This window comes from Lacerta agilis, chromosome 16 (assembly GCF_009819535.1).
Source record: "Lacerta agilis isolate rLacAgi1 chromosome 16, rLacAgi1.pri, whole genome shotgun sequence".
Taxonomy (NCBI): domain Eukaryota; kingdom Metazoa; phylum Chordata; class Lepidosauria; order Squamata; family Lacertidae; genus Lacerta; species Lacerta agilis.
Window position 1 is genome coordinate 21,287,656 of NC_046327.1, and position 18,692 is coordinate 21,306,347.

Genomic DNA, 18,692 nt, shown 5'->3' on the forward strand with positions numbered 1-18,692 from the left:
AAACTATTTTTCCAGTTCAGGAACAGCCACACAGTCTTTGGTCCCACCAGCACCCCACATTTAAAGCACTATGATACCACTTTATACATTCATGGCATCAGTGAGAAACATGGGAAAATATAGTTTGTCAAGAATGCAGAGAGGAGTTAAGATACCCATATTTCCCTCAGAGAGCTACAATTCCCAGAGATCCCTGGGAAGAGGGATTGATTTTTAAAGCACTCTCAACAAGTAGCTGCAATAATATTCTCTTTCTGCCACCACTTTGGACCTGGAAGGCCCTGGAAACCAAGAAAAGCAGTAGCAGGAAATTTGAACATGTCTTTCCTACACAGCAGAAAAATGCTGAATGCCCATTTCCAGATATTGCTTCTTTTTTACCTGGGAAATAAAAGAAGTGGCACTGTACAGGCAGAGATATGCAGTGAAATTATAAATTCCAACTGTACTTCCTTCTGCACTAAAAATCCTACTCTCTCCTCCCTCAACAGAATGAAGCAATCTAAATTGTTGTGCTAAACTGACACCTGTGAACTTTCCAGTTTACACATCAATAAAAACGATATTTTGTCTGAAACAAAACCATGCTGTTTGATCAGATTTGCTACAGCAGAAAAGATTATCACATCATGGGGATAAGGATCCGTTCAGGTAGATATCACACTTGACATAGTGAGAACTTCTCTCCCTCCACAACTGCAAAATACTCAGCATGGGTCTGTACTACTGTATACATATGCAGTAGAACTCCATGATACAGTTATATAGAGTTATATATTTGGCTGGTATTCCAATGTGGGAGGGGTTACATAACCTCCCTGAACACTGAAATCCACCAAGAAGGTTCTCACATTGCGTAAGTTAAGCAAGTCCATCTTTTATTGGTACAGAGTTTGGACTGCCAGGGTACAAAACGTCCTACTAGTTTGAGAGCAGGCCTTTTGCTGCTTTACAAAATAGTGTTCAACAAAGCAAACTGAGCTACAGCTTAGATGAAAGGACAACTTAACAAGCACATTTTGTTGAGAGATTAACTAGCACAGTACTGACTTGCCATAGAAGAGATGTGAAACAAATAGCACTTTTGTTCAGACCCACAGAGTTGGATTAAAGCAACTTTGCCTTCCTTCCCTTTAGTGTAGCATGGCGGCCATTCAATGTCAAATCCTAACGCAGCTCCATAAGATAAGGTTGTACTAGAAGATAAAAAGTATTAACAGGATTAGTACAGTGCAATCCTGTGCAGGATTATTCAGAAGCAAGCCTTTCTAAACCTAGAGGGCATAGATTTGCACAGGTAATATTTGTTAAGTGTCTTTTCTTCTTTCAAGAAATACTGCATGACTATTTTATCAGTTCTGTGCCAGAACTAGTACAATCATACCTCATGTTGCGTGCGCTCCGTGTTGCGTACGTTCGGGATATACACTCCTGCCCCCCAGAAGTGTTTTCCGGAGCGCGCAACCGCCGGATTCGCAGAACACTTCTGCGCACTTTGCGCATGCGCAGAAGCACTCAAATTGCGTGACTTCCGGGTTTTCGGTTTTTTTTACATGCGTTCAAGTTACGCATGCCCACGTTACACACGGCAACCCGGAACAGATCGCATGCGTAACCCAGGGTTCCACTGTACTTGCAAGGATCCTTAGTACTAACTTGACATGAAAGACTATATAAATCTTTGCAAGGGGGGGGGGTGTTCTTCATTTTTTTATTGATTGTGTGTGAGAGAGAGAGAGTGGGGGAGAGAGAAATATTGAGGACATCATACCTCTTTCAATTAATGGCCCTTATTCTTAGATTTTGGAGGTGGCTCCCACATTTGGATCAGATTTGTCTATAACAGCCTAATGAACATAAAATCTTTGTTTTTTTAGCTTACAAAAATGAAATGCCATAGGGTTAGCAGTTTAAATTAAACTTTCAGTCTCTTACACAATGTCCTCTGAGAGTAGGGAACAATCATTTGCATTATAGCTGTAAACAACGGAACCATGGAATTCTAAGAAGGGAAGGTTGTCTTCCAGGACACTCCGATGGACTGGATTATTCTGGTTCATAAAAATGTAAAAGAGAGCTTGTTGTAAAGGATGTTTAAGAAATGGTTTTTCAGATCAATCCTACTGGCATAGGTCACAGTGCACTTGCCTTATTGTCCATGTTACAAAAGCATCACATCAATTTCTGTTGGTAGGTAATTAGAGAAGTTAATGCATCCAATGCATACCAAGAAAATGCTTTGCCCCATGCATATGTAAAACATATACATCTTCCAACACAGAAATTTGCTATGTCATAGACACCATATGCCATGTCATCAATCTCCACTACTCAACCTGCAAACCTTAAGGAGTCACTGATGACTGTTCTGCTGGAATACTTTTCAGGTCATGCAATCACAATACCCAGTCCTCATGAGCAATGGTATCAAGCTAACATCAACACTATTCGGGACATAATAAATCTAAGAAATGCAGTAGTTTTAATGACATAGTGAAAGGGAAAAATATCTATGTGATTTGCTATTAGAAACTGCACACAGAAGTATAATCAGTGCTGCATTTCAGAGTCTGCTACTTTTTACTGCTTTTTTCTGTTCTTGTTCTCTTGTGTGAATCAAGCATATTCCCATTCCCTACCTTTTTGTCCCCTTTGGCCTGTTCCGTCATCCACTGAGGTAGTTTATTTGATGAAGAATCCATATTCCTATCAAATTTATTTGTTTGGATTTGTATGTTAACTGAAATAGAAGAAATAACAAGTATGCAACTAGGCTCAGTCTAATATGAAATTATTTGTGTGACATAAGTCAATCTATTCCAATCAATTATTTGGGGGAAAGTCAGAATATAAATTTTCCACATAAGTAAATAACATAAAGAAAAGATATTGCTTCAAAGTAAAAGATTCAAAGGAGGAACTGTTAAATTGCAATCATAATCCCATTCATGTGGGAATAAGCCCCATTTAATTTAATAGCACCTACTCCTGAGTGGACATGGTTAGGTTCATGCTATTAGCTCATGAAGCACAGATGGATCTCATTTCTGTCATGGTAAGAAGCTTAACATTATTTCTAACTGAAACATGACAAACATTTAACAGAGGAAATATTTCAAGCAGGCCTCAATGTGAAGCATGCTTCCCTTTCGTTCACAATCTTTGGCAGAAGTAAATTGCACTGAGCTCAATAACCCATACTCTCAGGAAAGCAATTATAAGATTGTGGCCATATTTTGGTTTCCACAGGGAAAAAGCCACACTTCCTGCAAAGAACAGGCACTACTTTACACCATGCTAAAACCGGAGTACTTCTACATTTTAAAGATATCCATACCTAAGTCCTGTCACCTCCTCTGGCAGTTCAAAAAGAACAGGTGTTAAAAAGATCTAGACACCTTGAGGATTCACACATGTATATTTATCACCTGCATATGTGTATCACCACAAACACAGAACACATTCCCCCTCCTCCAAAGAAGTCAGTTCACACATTCAGCTTCATGATCAAATACTGTATATGCATAAGTAAGATAACCAACTTGCAGAAGAGCAGTATTAGATACACATACCCAGATATAGGTCTATGAAAGGTAAACAGGACTTATTCCACAGAAAGTGTGCTTAGGAATATTTGTAGTCTTACAGCCTAATATTAGTTACAGGTAGGTAGGATCTGCCGTAGTCGAAACAAAATAAATAAAATCCTTCCAGTAGCACCTTAGAGACCAACTAAGTTTGTTAATGGTATGAGCTTTCGTGTGCATGCACACTTCTTCAGAAGAACACTTCTTCAGAAGAAGTGTGCATGCCCACGAAAGCTCATACCATTAACAAACTTAGTTGGTATCTAAGGTGCTACTGGAAGGATTTTTTATATTTTGTTTAGCCTAATATCATACACGTTTCCCCAGAAGTGAGCCCTCCTCCCGTTTTATAAAATATAACTTGCTGCCAAGTAACTGCATAGCTGTGCAGCCTAACAACATTGCAAACTGAAGTAACTTTGAGAGTATGGAACCAGTGCAGAGGGCCCAGAAGTTACACAATCAATTTTTGCGTGTACATACAACTTTCTTCAACCCAGTCATTGACATTGCCAGTCCGAATAAGGCTCGGCGTTGGAAAACTCACCTAATCTAAGCCTTCCCTGGGATCCTCCCCACTGCACATCTCCATAGCATAAACCTCACCTCCATCCTAGCAACCTTTCCCGCCAGACCCGCTAAAAAGCCGTCACGAGCAGCCGACGCTGCTGTCGCAACAGAATGACGTCACTGCCGCCTCTCCAGCCCATCCCTTCGCCCTCCCTCCCTTTTCCGCCGCTGTCAACTCTAGAAGGTGAAATGAGGTGAGACGCATGCGCGTAGCGCTTTCCGCGCCCGCCGGCCTCTGGCACCCGCGCGGCATTCTGGGGCTTGTAGTTTGCGGTTCTGTGAAGGGAGGCGGGAGAGGAGGCCAGTACACTTTGGCTACGGGAAACGAACCCCCGACCCCTCTCCCCGCTCGTTGCCCTGCTCCTTCCGTCCACTTGCGCGGAGTGGGCTCCGTCCGGGCTTCCCGGCGGAGGAAACGGACCTGAGGCGGCGGGAGGAGTGAGGTGAGACAGGCGGGCGGTAGGACCTGCCCGGCCGGGGATGCTCCTATCCGGCTCCCTGCGGGCGGCAGCGCGGAGAAGGCGAGCGCTGCGGGGGCCAACGGCGGCTGACTGGCTAGCTGGCCAGCGAGGAAGGAAAGAAGGAAGGAAGGAAGGAAGGAAGGAAGGGAGTCGGCGAGGTGCTGCTGAAGAGATGGAGTAAGTATCCCCTTGCCTGACGCCCGCCTCGCCTGCGTGTCATGGCGGCGGGTGAGCTCGGTGAGCCTCCCCCCCCCCCAGCACGGAGAGCGCCGTGTATGTCGGCCTGAGGAGATGAGGGGGTGTCCGTGGGAATAGTCACCTGCTCCGTCAGGTGGAGGGGTAGGAGAGGGTTGCTCCCGGTGGTAACAAAAGCGGGGTTGGCTATGACCCTGGGAGGCTGTTGCCGAGGGCGGCGGGACGGGGGGGGGGAGGAAACAGCCGAGCAGTTAGAGAGGCTTGTGGTGGCGAGAAGGCCCGTAATCGGGGAGGGTGGCAATTTTTTGCCTTTTGCAGGCATTTATTCCAGGGGTTTCCCCTTCCCCTTATCCTGCATCCCCAATAAAGGGCATGCTACCTTGTGCCTTGAACGGCGGCAGCAGCAGCACATGCAGAAATTTCAGAAGAGGGGCGCTGGTATAGGGTTACCTTTTCTTTCTTTTTTTGCTGGCCCTGATCTTGTATCCTAGAATCATAGAGCTGGAAGGGACAACGAGAATCATCTAGTCCCACCATCCTGCGATGCAGGAATATTTTGCCCAACGTGGGGCTCGAACCCAGCACCCTGAAACTCTTGACCCTGAGATTCAGAGCCTCGTGCTGTGCCAGCTGAGCTATCCCAGTCCTGACATGCTGAAATTCAGCAAATGAAGGCTATCATAGATTAATAATAATAATAATACCTGACTCATCTGGCTGGGTTTCCCCCAACCACTCTGGACATCTTACAGAACATGTAAAAACATAGTAAAATGTCAAACATTAAAAATTTCCCAATACAGGGCTGCTATCAGATGTCTTCTAAATACTGTAATAGTCCCTTCGCCAGGAAAAGCTCCATCTGCTAAATTTCTATATACCGGGAAGCTATTTAAGGCACAAGCAGGGCCAGTGAAAGTGGGCAGGGGGATGGCAGCCCTACATCACCGCTTTTCTCTTTTAAGATTTATGCTCTCTCTTTAACATTATTAATAACCTTCAGAAATTTTGCATGTGAAGCTTTTACCACAATGTATCCCTGTCAGGAAAGGCTCCAAATCCCTCCCTGCCCCTTGCAATATCCATAGCTGTTATGGGTTGAACGGGCTCTGTTTCTCTTTCCCTCACTCCCACAGTACTGTGGGTCAGAATAAAAGGCAAGAGGAGTGTTACTGGAGCAGCTTTCTAGTGAAATTAATTATGTACAGAGAGGCTATTGCCGGGAAAGCAGAATAGGCATGCTGGATGTCTATGGTGTTATGCATCTTTGTCATATATTTGTTGTTTTCAGTTGATTGGTAAAGATGGAGAGAGGCAGAGGAGGAGGAGGAGGAGGAAGGAGTGTGGGGGGCTCTGGCCTACACAGGAGCATTTACTCCCAGTCCCAGCAGCAGTATCATTATCCTGCCTCCTCTTCTCAGGCGGGCTGCATGGAGATCCAGGAGCTGGCCTCCAAAAGAGTGGACATCCAAAAAAAGAGGTTTTATTTGGATGTGAAACAGAGTTCCCGAGGCCGCTTTCTGAAGATAGCAGAAGTCTGGATAGGAAGAGGCAGGCAGGACAATATCAGGAAAAGCAAGCTGACTCTCTCCTTGTCAGTAGCTTCTGAGCTAAAGGATTGTCTGGGAGATTTCATAGAGCACTATGCCCATTTGGGCCTAAAAGGCAGCCAGAGTCATCGGAATGATCACAGTAATGGCAAAGAACAAGATTCAAGAAGACGGCAACACCATCACCCACCATCACCTCCAGCATCAGTTGGCTCAGAAGAGCATCTTCACAGCGTCTTAAAAACCGAGTATATTGAAAGAGACAACAGGAAGTATTACCTAGACCTGAAGGAGAACCAACGTGGACGATTCTTACGGATTAGACAGACCTTGATTAGAGGACCAGGCATGATAGGATATTTTGGTCACAGTTTGGGACAGGAACAAACTATTGTCCTTCCAGCACAGGGGATGATTGAGTTCAGGGATGCTTTGGTCCAGCTCATTGAAGAGTATGGTGAAGGAGACATAGAAGAAAGGAGGAGTGGAGGTGATGAGCCTCCTGAACTCCCAGAAGGGACCTCCTTTAGGGTAGACAACAAGAGGTTCTACTTTGATGTGGGGTCCAACAGGTACGGTATTTTTTTGAAGGTAAGTGAAGTGAGGCCTCCCTACCGTAACACCATCACTGTCCCATACAAAGCCTGGACAAGATTTGGGGAAAACTTTATCAAGTATGAAGAGGAGATGAGGAGAATTTACAATGGCCATAAAGAGAAAAGAATGGATACAAGAGGGGACAGTGGTGAAGAACAAGAGGGTCTTGATTAGAATGTGTTTCAACTGGCCAAGAAACAAAATAGAAAATTGGCTACAGATACTGATACATAGTTGGAAGAAGATGCCTTTCTTTTTGTAAGTTCTTCCCTGTTGTTAGATAACACCAATATATAAAATACTACAAGGGTTTGGTTGTCATATTAAATTATACCCAGTAACATCTCTGTGATTTCTATCAGAATAGTTGAGAATAGTTAACCACCCAATGATTCTGAAAATTCCAATAATTTCATAGTCTTAAAAGACTACTTGTGTATAATAGCGCGAAATCTCTTAGTACGACCTTTTAAAGAATCTGTATCAGGTTTGTGTTGCAGTGTAACATGATAAAAGTAAGGCAGATAGAATTAATGTCTTCTAATACTAACCATAGAGCATTTATGACCAAAACTGATCTTTAAATTTTAAATACTTGTATTGGGAAAGGTATCTTTGAATAACTATCTGCTGGTCACTTTATGGTAAAAATATTGGAACCATGGGGGAGGGGGGAATCAAACCTCTATAGTGTATTGGCCAGTAATTTCATGGTTACCTGATTTTATGATAAACCAATTAATTTTAAGTGTCCCAACAATATAAATCCATGTTTGATTGTTTGAGAGTAATGTTTATCATGAATCATCCATTTGTATGGACTGCTTACATCATGTGAGGAGAGTTTTATTTAAATAATGTTGCAACATTTCAAAAGCTATTTTTGTATTTGTGGTGTTAAGGGGCTCCAGCAAGTTGCTGTGATGTGGGAATTTAGTAGGTCGTTACGGTTGGAATTAAAATTCAAAATAAGGAGGTTAAATATGTGATGTGGAAAAGTAGTAGAACAATGTTGTTTTTATCTTTATACTTTAAGAAAATGCTTTGAGAGATTTTGGTGCATCACTTAACTGGTACAAAACAGATCTCTGGTTTCACACTGGTGCAGTTGAAGCATTCAATAACAGCTATCAGCACTTCCCTTAAATCTTACATTTCAAATCTATATTATTATTGCAGGCCACAATCTGCACTTCTTTTGTTAAATCATTAACCCATGATCCTCCAGCTTAATGCTGTAGAGTTACATCTTGATCTGTAGAGCGATATCTAGAGACAAGAGTTCCAATCATGAGAATATTTTTTTAAAATACCAAGATGATGACTGGAGAATTATGTGTTGATTATTGATAAAGAAAAGAAAAAAGTGAACTTGCACCAAAATCACCAAAGGAACTTTAGAAATGTGTGTTACAGTTGTGACGGGGGGGGGGAGATGTATGGACTTTAATTTCACTGTTTTAGGTGAGTTTCCCAATATATAAAAAGTGGACCTATTCAGTGTTTGGTCTAGTTTCAGAAATAACAATTAATGAATAATGTCAAACCTAAAACTAAGATTTCCAATTTGGTTATTTTAATTAGTAGTGGCCTACTGGGCCATGATATCATTGAAAGGTTATACATTCATCTTAGTATAAAAGTGTACTAAGAGATGTTCTGGGGGTGGAAATTAGACATCTGAATGAAAGAGTTCTATGTACTGTTTGTGATGTTTTAAATATATAGTGAATTGTCTAAGCCTAAATTACCATATTGCTGATTTGGTACTGCATGTCCCAATGCCTATGGTAACGGTGATATTGTTGGATTCCAAATTACAGGATCCATGAATGTAGAAACTCCTGATGCTCACATTCTCACAACTCTCGTCTCACTATGAGGAACTTCCCCTTCCCCCTCAATATGCAACATGTTTAATTCTTACATCAGTCAATACGTTTTTATTGGAATTTTATGGTAACTTTATCCTATCCTGTTAAATATGGTTCACTGAAATATCCTGCATACTTCATATAAACTTTTAATTGATAAAAGTATACAAATTGTCTAACTGTGAAGTGGTATCTTTACACTTCAGTCAGAATTTATATTTGTTTATACACTGGCACGTGCAATTTTGCATCATTGTATCTAAATCTTGTTTTCTGGATTTGCCACGGATTCTGTACTCAACCCCACTCCAAATTTCTGTATCCTCATTCCACTAAACAAGACTCAGTTTTCATCTGTTTACAGGTGCAGGTTGTTGTCTTCTTCAGATAAACTATGCCCTTAATTAAATGCAGTGCTTTTTTTCTTGGGGGACACAGGGGGATGCATAACCCTAAACATTTTGTGAAACTTTGTACTTTCGTCCATTTACTGTATTTATTTTCCCAATTTAAACTATAAAATTGTGATTTTCTTGAGTCAAAATGAGAGTACCCCTAAACATTTTTTAAGAAAAAAAGCACTGATTAAATGCACATGTGAGCATCTGAGACTGACTACACATGAGCTGTAAAGTGGTCATCTACTATATACAGTATACAGTGATTTTGGTTTATCCATTGGAAGCAACTGCTTCTTTCATATTGTCATATCCAAGGGTTATATAGTCAATTTATAAAGCTAAGAGCTTAAATGGTAATTTGGGAAATAGATTCTTTTTACACCTGGCAGTACATCCCCATCTTTGGAGAGTGGCAATAACATGTAGTGTTTGCAGAAGGGTCTGTTATAATGCAAAGAACTATTCTTTGCACCCCAAAAATGCCATGTCCCTTAAACTTGAGAAAAACACAAGCTTTATTTGCACTAAAAAGCGTGGCCAAAAAACAAATCTAGGAGGGTTGGGTGGATAAAATCAATTTGTACCTCTTGAATTATCTGTTCTCATGAGAGAATTTTACAGTAAAGCCCTGACCTCTCTTTTAAAACTATGGTCCAGACAGAAAGTCTGTCAGTTTTGTGATTTTGATAATAATGCACTTTATATTTTATAAATAATAGAAGCACATTTCTGCTACAGGTCTGGTACAGTGTGTTTCAATATTATACTCTAAATCAGTATAAAAATGGCTTTCTGCATATATGTCTGTCAGTGATCTATTTTATGGATTAGATCAAATTACACTGGCATGATTGAGTAGAGCAGGCACCACTTTGAAATTAATTTCAAAATATTAGTGGCCTGTTTTTTCCAGAAATATTGAGTACATTTCTCACTGGATTTGAATAATCAACATTTCTGAAACTCAGATACTTCAATAGATTTTTAAGTAACTTATAACTGCAGCTGCTGCAGATGTGGGTTAAATAACTTTGTCCTATCTGTAATTTTGCAGTGTTGTCACATAATTCCTCTTCCTTCCATCAAGAGCCCTTTTTGGGGACTAAATTTTATGTGGTTTACACCAGGTTGGTAGTAGGTGACGTGTTCTAGCTATATCTCATATAATGTAGCCTCTCCTTTGCTGAAGTGCAAACCTAGAAAGTTGTTATCACAAAACAGTTGTACAAGTGAGTTCCGCAGGACAGTTAAAATGGCTGTACTTTGCACCAATTCTATGAAAATATATAGCACATTACACTAACTGAAATGCAAGTAAGTTTGATAAAAAATTGCAGAAAAACCATCCTTATTCCTATACTTAAAAGAGTGGGATAAAAGATACCAGACAGATTTAAAAATTAGAAATGAAGATGGAGATACTACTTCATAGTAACATCATATGTGTATCTCAATATTAAAACTTATTTTTTCTTAAGAATCTGCTTTTCTAAGGACCAGTTCTCGCTGTCCATTTCTCTCACACATGAGTAGTGTTACTGTTGTAGCAGCTTAAAAGTATCAGGTAAATAGACTACGGTAATTCTCCAATCGTATTCCAAGGAAATTTTCTTAACATGTTTTCAATTTAGTTAAATTTGCAATTAATATGTTATGGGCAGTGTTATTTTTCTAGAAAAAAGGTGCCGGAACTCACCATGAACACTTCCCATGTTCTCTTATAATGGCAATGAAGCCCACCTAAGAGGTGCCAGAACTGAGTTCCGGCTGAAAAAAAGCCCCGTTTAAGGGGACCATATCGTTAAAATATGAGAATCGCATGCTTTGTGTTTGCACACAAATTATAGCACATTCCATCTTCCATTCAGCAGCAGCACGCCCTTCCACGTCAAAACGAACAAAGTCTTTTCTTTAACATTGCTAAACCTATGTTTAGATTTCTGTGAGCAGGCTGATGATAGTAGCACCTTACCCATCCTCATCTAGATGCCTGCCCAAACTCACAAGAGGAAAAGTAACATATATGTTCTGATAATAAACCAACATGGCTGGGTTATTTTGGAGGTAACAAAACTCCCCCCCCCCAGCAAACACAACAACATAAATCACTCTTGGCTATATCTGGAATACTTGTTTATAGCACATTTCCCCACATAAGTGTATACCCCAGAGCAGTTTGTAACCTCTTGCATAAAGGATAAAAAGGACAGTGTGAATCAGTTCTAAGATTTAGGGTGGTACCCAGTGTTGCACAAGCAGAATTTCCCCTATCCTCCCTACTGCACCCTCTCATGTCCCGCTTCAGATCTGCTCCAAAGCCTCTCCCAACCCTTGGAAGCGGATTTGGTGGATATTTGGGGGTCTGCCGGGTAAAGGAGAGAAAAGGAAAGTCTGTTCTGCTAGCAGTCAGGCACAATTGGAATATCACCCTTAATATATCTAATAAGATATTGGCAGTGATTATATCTTTACTATATGCATGTTGGCTGATACCCACTGTTAATCAAACTCAGAGTAGACCTATTGAATTCAGTGGGTCTGGTCTCAGAACGATGGTTGCGTATCACCCATTATTATATATTAAGCCTTTGTCCCTGAAATCTCCATATCTGAATTTCTGACTTTAAAAATAGGATCTAAAAATCAACTTTTGTACAAACAGAAATTTCAGGTAAATGTTTTGCTCACCAAACTGTTTAATTTATGAGTTACCCTATATTTTCAAAATAAAATGTTTAAAAAGAAAAAACATTGGATTTTGGTATGCAACACAGAGAGGCAGGCCTCTCAGTAGAGTTGAAAGAAAAATAGCAGCAAAAATGCTTCTTAAAATATAAGATAAGGTTGTAAAGTGCAGAGTGAAGGTGTAATATTGGATGCTACAGTGTAGCCTTCCTCAACCTGATGCCCTCCAGGTGTTTTTGGACTACAGCTTTTGTCATCCTTGACCACTGGCCTAGCTGCTTAGAACTGATGGGAGCTGTAGGGTGAAGCTTTGGGGAAGAATACCATAGTGTTTCATGTAATAGTTGAACTGCAAGTCTCAAAATAGTGTTGATATTTAAGAATGATCTAAAATACTGTATCCACATGGGGCAACATCAGTGATATACACCCATTTGCACAATGGAAAGCTGCTCATGCAGCAGGACTTTTGCTTTTTCTTCTCCCCTCTCCATCCCCAACCTGCCCCCTAAATCTGTTGCAGAGGATTCCTCAACCATATGGAACAAGTTTTAGGGACACACAGAGGGGCTAATGGAGGAGGGGGGGGACCCATTGTATGAGTGGATGCCTGTTCTCACTCATGATATTTTATTGAGATGCAGATTGGTAGGAGCTTTTAATGTTATATGCTTGTTAGCGAAATTTTCTGCATTTTAAAATTGTTTAATAAAGTGGCTTAAAAACTCCATAGGAAAGAGAAACAGCAACGTTCAGGGGGAACGGATGATCATTTATTGATAACCATGTTAATTGAAACTATAGCAATTTGTGTAGTAGCAATATATTTAGTTTATTACTTAGCTCTGCTGTAGATTAGCTGCAGTTTGATTAAATTAAGTTCTTTATAATTGCAACATTCTGGTTCAAATTAATTTGTATGTGCATGTAAAACATTTTTAACATCTTCTTTGTTGCAATGTCCAGAAGGAAATTTGCTTTTTCCATTTCATTGTTTTCAGAATCACTTTTATTTCCTAAATACATTTTGTAATAGTAAAGAACTGGAGTAAATATTTTATTTGGTTAAAGTGGAATGAAAACATGTGACATGCCATACCTAGGTATTTTCTGTTTTTTAAGCTAGAAAAATGCCCATCTGATATTATGCTAGCTCAAGAATCTGTAGGCCTCTCTCTAAGCAACTTTTTGCTGTTACAAATAAGCTTGGCTCAGATGTCATGTTTCCAATCGCCCAAACCAAAAGAGTCATATTGTTGGTGTACAACTCCTTTCATCCCTGAGCAACAATGGTTTATAGCAGGGATGGTTAACATCTGTCCCTCTAGATGTTGGACTACAACTCCCATCACCCTCAACTATTGGCCTTGCTGCCTGGGGCTGATGGAAGTTGGAGTCCAACAACTTCTGAGGGGCCACAGGTTAGCCACCTCTTCTTTAGAACCTCTATAGAAGAGGTGCCTAACCTGTGGCCCTTCAGAAGTTGTTGGGCTTGTACACTCTATCCTCCCTTTTCATGATCAGTTTGAAGAGTAAAACTGGTTTTCAGCTAGAGGTTTTCTCATTAATTGTGGGTTTGTGCATAATATAGCTCTGTGGTTTGATGCTCCAGCATGATGTAGCTTGCCCAAACCAGGTAGTCGTTTCTCTTTGCACTCTTGACTTAACTAGTGAGATAAGAGAGTGCATGATCAGAGGACTTATTCCCAGTCATCCAAAACATAATTTAGAACAGATCTATTACAGCTGAACATTTCCTGAGAATTATATACAAACTAATTCAAGCTAGTTTAACAGTTTTGGAATTCTCACTGACATATAGTATGATAATCATCAAGTGGTTCAGTAGTAAAGTTTGATGACATGGTAACAGATATTTTTTAGTGAATGTCCGCAAGTCGTCATTTGAATCTGCATGGAAAGAAGTGCAGGAGTTTTTCTTAATGCTGTATGTATATGAAAGTTGCAATCCTTTCACCATTTTTGATATTATTTCATTACCGCCATTGAGGATTTTTATGTGAGTGGGTTTTTGCTGTGGTTTTGCAAAACAAGGTTAATTTTGAGAGCAATCCTACATGTAGGTTTTTACGCTAACACTACTTCCAGAGCCACTCTGAATCTTAAGTCTGTAGATCTGATAGATTCATTTATTATATTTATCATACTTTCAGTGAATTGCTTGAACACAAATATAGCTCTTGAGATAGCATTCATATGTTTCAAATCAAATCAAAATCTCACTGCAGCCATAACATTACTGATCTGACGTATTGTGATCAGGAGTGTGGTGTGGCATTGTGTACTCTCTCCTTGGATGAATCGTCCCCTGTCTTTTCATAGTTTACATTAACTATGTTGTCATTTCAATCTGCATTGATGCTAGTCATGCTGTAGGACGAAGCCTACATTGTGCTCACTAAGGTTTGCAAAAGCACTTCAAACCCTGGTTTCACAGAGCACCACTTTGGTTAACAAATCATGGAGACGGAGGAACTTGCATAGGAGAAGGCAGGACAACAAACAGGTATTTACAGCATTTAGTGCCATCTCTGCAGTACATGTTATCTGTGATTCTGGATTCCTTCTTGATTTAGAAAGCAAGAGCAGAATATGGAGTTACGATACTGCTCTGCCAGATGTGACTTGGGGGGGTTACTGTTCTATTATTGTTAACACTTGGAAATTTAATAATTGTAATTATGATATTTAAATGGTAAATTCATACTAACTTACAATTGCAAGATAACTGAAGTTTCACTGGGAAGCAAAAATACTAACCCTAAATTAGTTTTCTGCCCATCTTTCTCCCTGCTTCAAAAGTTTAAAAAACTGTAGAGCTGTGAAGTGAATGCAGGTTTATGCTTCCTCAGTTTTTCCCATGTGCTCATTAGAGCAGACAGGGTTCTGGGTCAGAATAAATCTATCAATACTATAATGTACTAATGTTTTTTGTGGCGGCAATGAAGCCTCTGGCACTAATTTGCTGAGCTGTGCTGATGTTGCAGAGGCTGAGCAGCGATCATATTGCAAACTGAGCAGCAGAGGCCTTAGAAAGAGGGAGCTTTGAGTCAGGGTTGATGAAGAAAGGAAGAGAAAGATAAAGAGGAGGCTGGGTAAAGGAGAAGGCAGGCATATTGAGACAGGCTATTTTAAGGAAAAATGATTAGAAGCAGCAGCAAATAGGAGAGAAGATGTCAGCAAGGTGCCACATTGAGAACCCTTTAGAGTGGGTGTCTGCAGGACAAAAGAAATGGGATGGTGGAGTTCTGCACAGGGAGTAGGGAAAGAAGAGGGAGGGCTCTTATAAGCACAGGGGAAGCAATGGCTTTATGAAAAGAGAAATGGAAGCAAGAATGGAGCACAGGAACATAAGGAAGTGGAGATTTTCTAAAGGAAAAGTCTGATGAGTGATTGACCACAGCTGTGGCCTTGGGTCTCTAATTTAGACCTAGATTGATGGAGATCATCTACATTAAAATATGTTTGAGCTTCGGTTGCTCACTCAGTATTATGTATTCAAAGCGTTAAGATACTTCTCCAACACTTAGCTGAAGTTTAATATACACACCAGTGCACACTGATTACTAGAAAAAAAAATCTGAAAACAGCCCATGTTCACCTCCTTCAAAATTTGCACATAATGTGTCTCATGACAGGGGCTAACATTTTAGCACAGAGCAATCAGCTGTGGAATAAGGAAAGAAAAGGATTTCCAGTGGCAACTTCTTTGCAAAAAAGAATGTTGTGGTATATTTACCCTCCTTTCATGTGGAATGGTTGTCTCTAAGCATGGTTGTCTCTATTTTACATAAGAATTTATTCTAGAATCTGTGTGGACAAGCTGTATACATGCATATGTATGTGTACTATTAAATAATGTCATTGCTGGACATAGCAAAATTCTTAAACAGTATCTATTCTCAATGGTGACAGATGAATTCTTGGATTTAGCCAAATAAGCATTTCAATATTTTCAAATGCTCTAGTTCACAGTCTGTATGTTGATCTCTGCCAACTAAAGCTCTGTGCTAACCCTGAGTATGTTGTTGTGGGGGGGAAAGTGACCACCTTTAACATACATTCACACATCAGTAAGCTTTCAAATATCTGAAATGAATTTAGCTGAGTAACAAACTACCTGAAAAATGCTAAGAAAGATTACATATAACTACTGCTGATCTATCGATTATAAATACATACCTATGGAGACTGCATACATGTGCTCAAGTTGTTCTTTACTGTATTACTACAAATAGGTATGAGGCACCTGAATATAGATGCCCTATACCAGTGTAAAAAGCCAGGCAAAGCAGTGAAATATCAATGAATGTTATCTCTGGTTTTACACTTTCACACATCCAGTATATGCCCATTATACTGGCTCCGATTCTTTAATTCTATATTTGCTGTTTTCTCCTTGCTTATGTCTTGATCTCTCTTTTTTTGTTTGTTTCTTCCTGCAGTGCTGGAAAAGGTTACTAATATCATTAATCTAGCACTGAGCCAAATGCAATAAAATATTTTGAAATGTGTTTGAATTCAATTGGGCTCTTAGGTTAAAATGCCATTAATATACACATATGTGTTGGCTTCCCCAATGTTCATTTCCTTGGGCCATTTCAGAGAACCCCCATGTTTTAGGACTGCTAGCTGTGGTCTAGAAAGTATAGTTCACCTATTAGTAGGTAAGTGGTGTTGAGGCAATCCACCGTTTTCCCAATTTTTCAGAAATCGTCTGAAAAGGACCACCCCCAGTTTCATATTAACCAGGATTAGCAACAATCAGATACAAAAATGAACCAGCAACTCTAGATTTGCATATCTTATGCTCACATGAATGATAAGCAAATGGTAATCTTCTAATAAAAAAATAGCGTTGGTCTATCCCTATTGTCTTTTCATGGCAGCATTTTGTGTTTGAAGAGCACCTTGATATTGGAGAAATTCTGTGATGAGTTGTTAGGCAATTAGTAAAGAATAATGATGCATCATGCAGGTAACGGGGCAATGTCATTACACATTTTAAAATATTAAGCTTTTATGCTATAATAGAAAACATTATCTACCTAATTATTTGTGACTGAGTCTAGCTATCCTACTAAGATATTCAAACAAGCTTAATATATAGCCTCCAAATAAATATTTCCCTTCAAGTGGTGACTAGCTAATCTCATTTCTAAATATTTAATCTTTCCCAATTTATTTTTTTAAAATCCTACTTCAAGTTGTGTGTTTTCTTTTCCCACAAGATAATAGAACAAATAGCTCTCCTTATGAAGATCTTGCATGACATTATCATTTTTATATAGTAAAGTATAAGTAGGTAGAGGGACATTCTGTTTTTCCCCATATACTAACGGACACCAGAAGCAAACATTTTGCCATTTCTAATTTTATTTTGACCAAATACAAAATCCCGATTGTAGAATTATACAGTTCCAGAGTGGTTGCTTCATTAGGCTACAATCACTCCTAGCCCCACTTACCTGAAAGTAAGCTCCATTTAGGAGTACACATATTTAGGATAGCACTACAGCACAACAACAGACATGTGACACCTTGAAAGGCTAACCAATTTGTTGTAGCAAAACGTAGCTTACATTTTTTTAAAATAAGCTCCAAATGGTTTAGCCTTGGGGCTAAACCCCTGATTATCTGGGTTGTCCTTTTCTATATGTTCCCCAGGTTTGTGGTATTGATCAGGCATAGGCAAACTTGGCCCTCCAGATGTTTTGAGACTACAATTCCCATCATCCCTGACCACTGGTCCTGTTAGCTAGAGATGATGGGAGTTGAAGTCCCAAAACATCTGGAGGGCCAAGTTTGCCTATGGCTGGGTATTGAATTTAAAGTGAGGCAACATGAACTGTACAAGATTCCAAATGTGACTTTACCATGGAGTTGTATCAAAGTATTACAATACCAGCAATTTTAATTTCATTCCTTTGCCTAATCCCTGAAATTTAATTTGCTTTTTTCACAATCTCTTCCGCAATTAGGTACTGCCAGTTCAGACCTCATCAAGTATGTCTGTGGACAGAATATTTTTGGCCCCAGTGAGTATTGCCTTAGAATTACTTTCATTGAACCCAATTTGCTTGACCTTCATCCTTTCAAGCCCCAAGATAGACAAAAATGGAACAGTCTCCCCTCTGGTTTTCCATTGAACTGGCTGGCTAAGGAGCAGGGTGCTATTTGCATATAAACTTTTAATTTTAAAAGAAAACAGGTTAGAGCAACATCTGCCAAAGTTAGCACTTTGTACTTTTCTGAAGTACCAAAACTACATTCCTGTTGTATGGAGAATTATGGCCCTCTCCACATTTAGAGAGATTTTAGAAGAGATGTAGTGAGCCAATGGTGCATGTTCAGGCTATACTGCTACTAGTTCACATATGCACCTTCATTATTTAAATTATTTTTGACTGGCTGCTGAACATGTAAATTAACGCCATTGAAAAGCACTGCTAAAGTGATGGGAAGAGAAACAAAACTTCCATCTAAGATGTTATATGTTAGGTGACCCATTCACACATCATCTTATGAGCACACCTCCCATTAACGGGATCGCCATATACAGGCAAGATACGTATTTCTGCATTAACAATCATCAGAAGTGTGGATAGCTGCATTTGTGGAGAGAGAATCTTGATCATTTCCTCTATGGGGGGAAAATGGTTAGGATACTTGCTCTGATACTACCCATAATGTAACTTCTCTTTTTCTAGAAGCAGATTCTGAGCCAAAGATAAAGTTGCTGGCATTGTGG

At 39.8% G+C, this 18,692-nt stretch overlaps 2 protein-coding genes across 2 annotated transcripts in view; one reads left to right on the forward strand and one right to left on the reverse strand.

Moving 5' to 3' along the window:
* The window catches only part of WRN (WRN RecQ like helicase), a 51,337-nt gene extending 47,113 nt beyond the window's left edge, over positions 1 to 4,224 (reverse strand). The window contains exons 1-4 of the mRNA XM_033173098.1: positions 4,135 to 4,224; positions 2,640 to 2,740; positions 1,936 to 2,051; positions 1,051 to 1,196 (exon numbers count right to left, since the gene is read on the reverse strand). Of these exons, the coding sequence (XP_033028989.1) occupies positions 1,051 to 1,196; positions 1,936 to 2,051; positions 2,640 to 2,702 (325 nt within the window). The 5' untranslated portion in view covers positions 2,703 to 2,740; positions 4,135 to 4,224. The remainder of the gene's footprint in view (positions 1 to 1,050; positions 1,197 to 1,935; positions 2,052 to 2,639; positions 2,741 to 4,134) is intronic.
* A 356-nt stretch (positions 4,225 to 4,580) lies between these two features.
* PURG (purine rich element binding protein G) lies at positions 4,581 to 8,265 on the forward strand. The gene is made up of 2 exons (XM_033173170.1): positions 4,581 to 4,795; positions 6,105 to 8,265. Exon 2 carries the CDS (start codon positions 6,118 to 6,120, stop codon positions 7,132 to 7,134), a length of 1,017 nt encoding a protein of 338 aa, XP_033029061.1. The 5' UTR covers positions 4,581 to 4,795; positions 6,105 to 6,117; the 3' UTR covers positions 7,135 to 8,265.
* The last annotated feature ends 10,427 nt before the right edge of the window (positions 8,266 to 18,692 follow it).

Bases quoted from the DNA above. Each gene is read 5' to 3' on its own strand.
- PURG (XM_033173170.1), top strand. From the start codon at position 6,118: ATGGAGAGAGGCAGAGGAGGAGGAGGAGGAGGAAGGAGTGTGGGGGGC.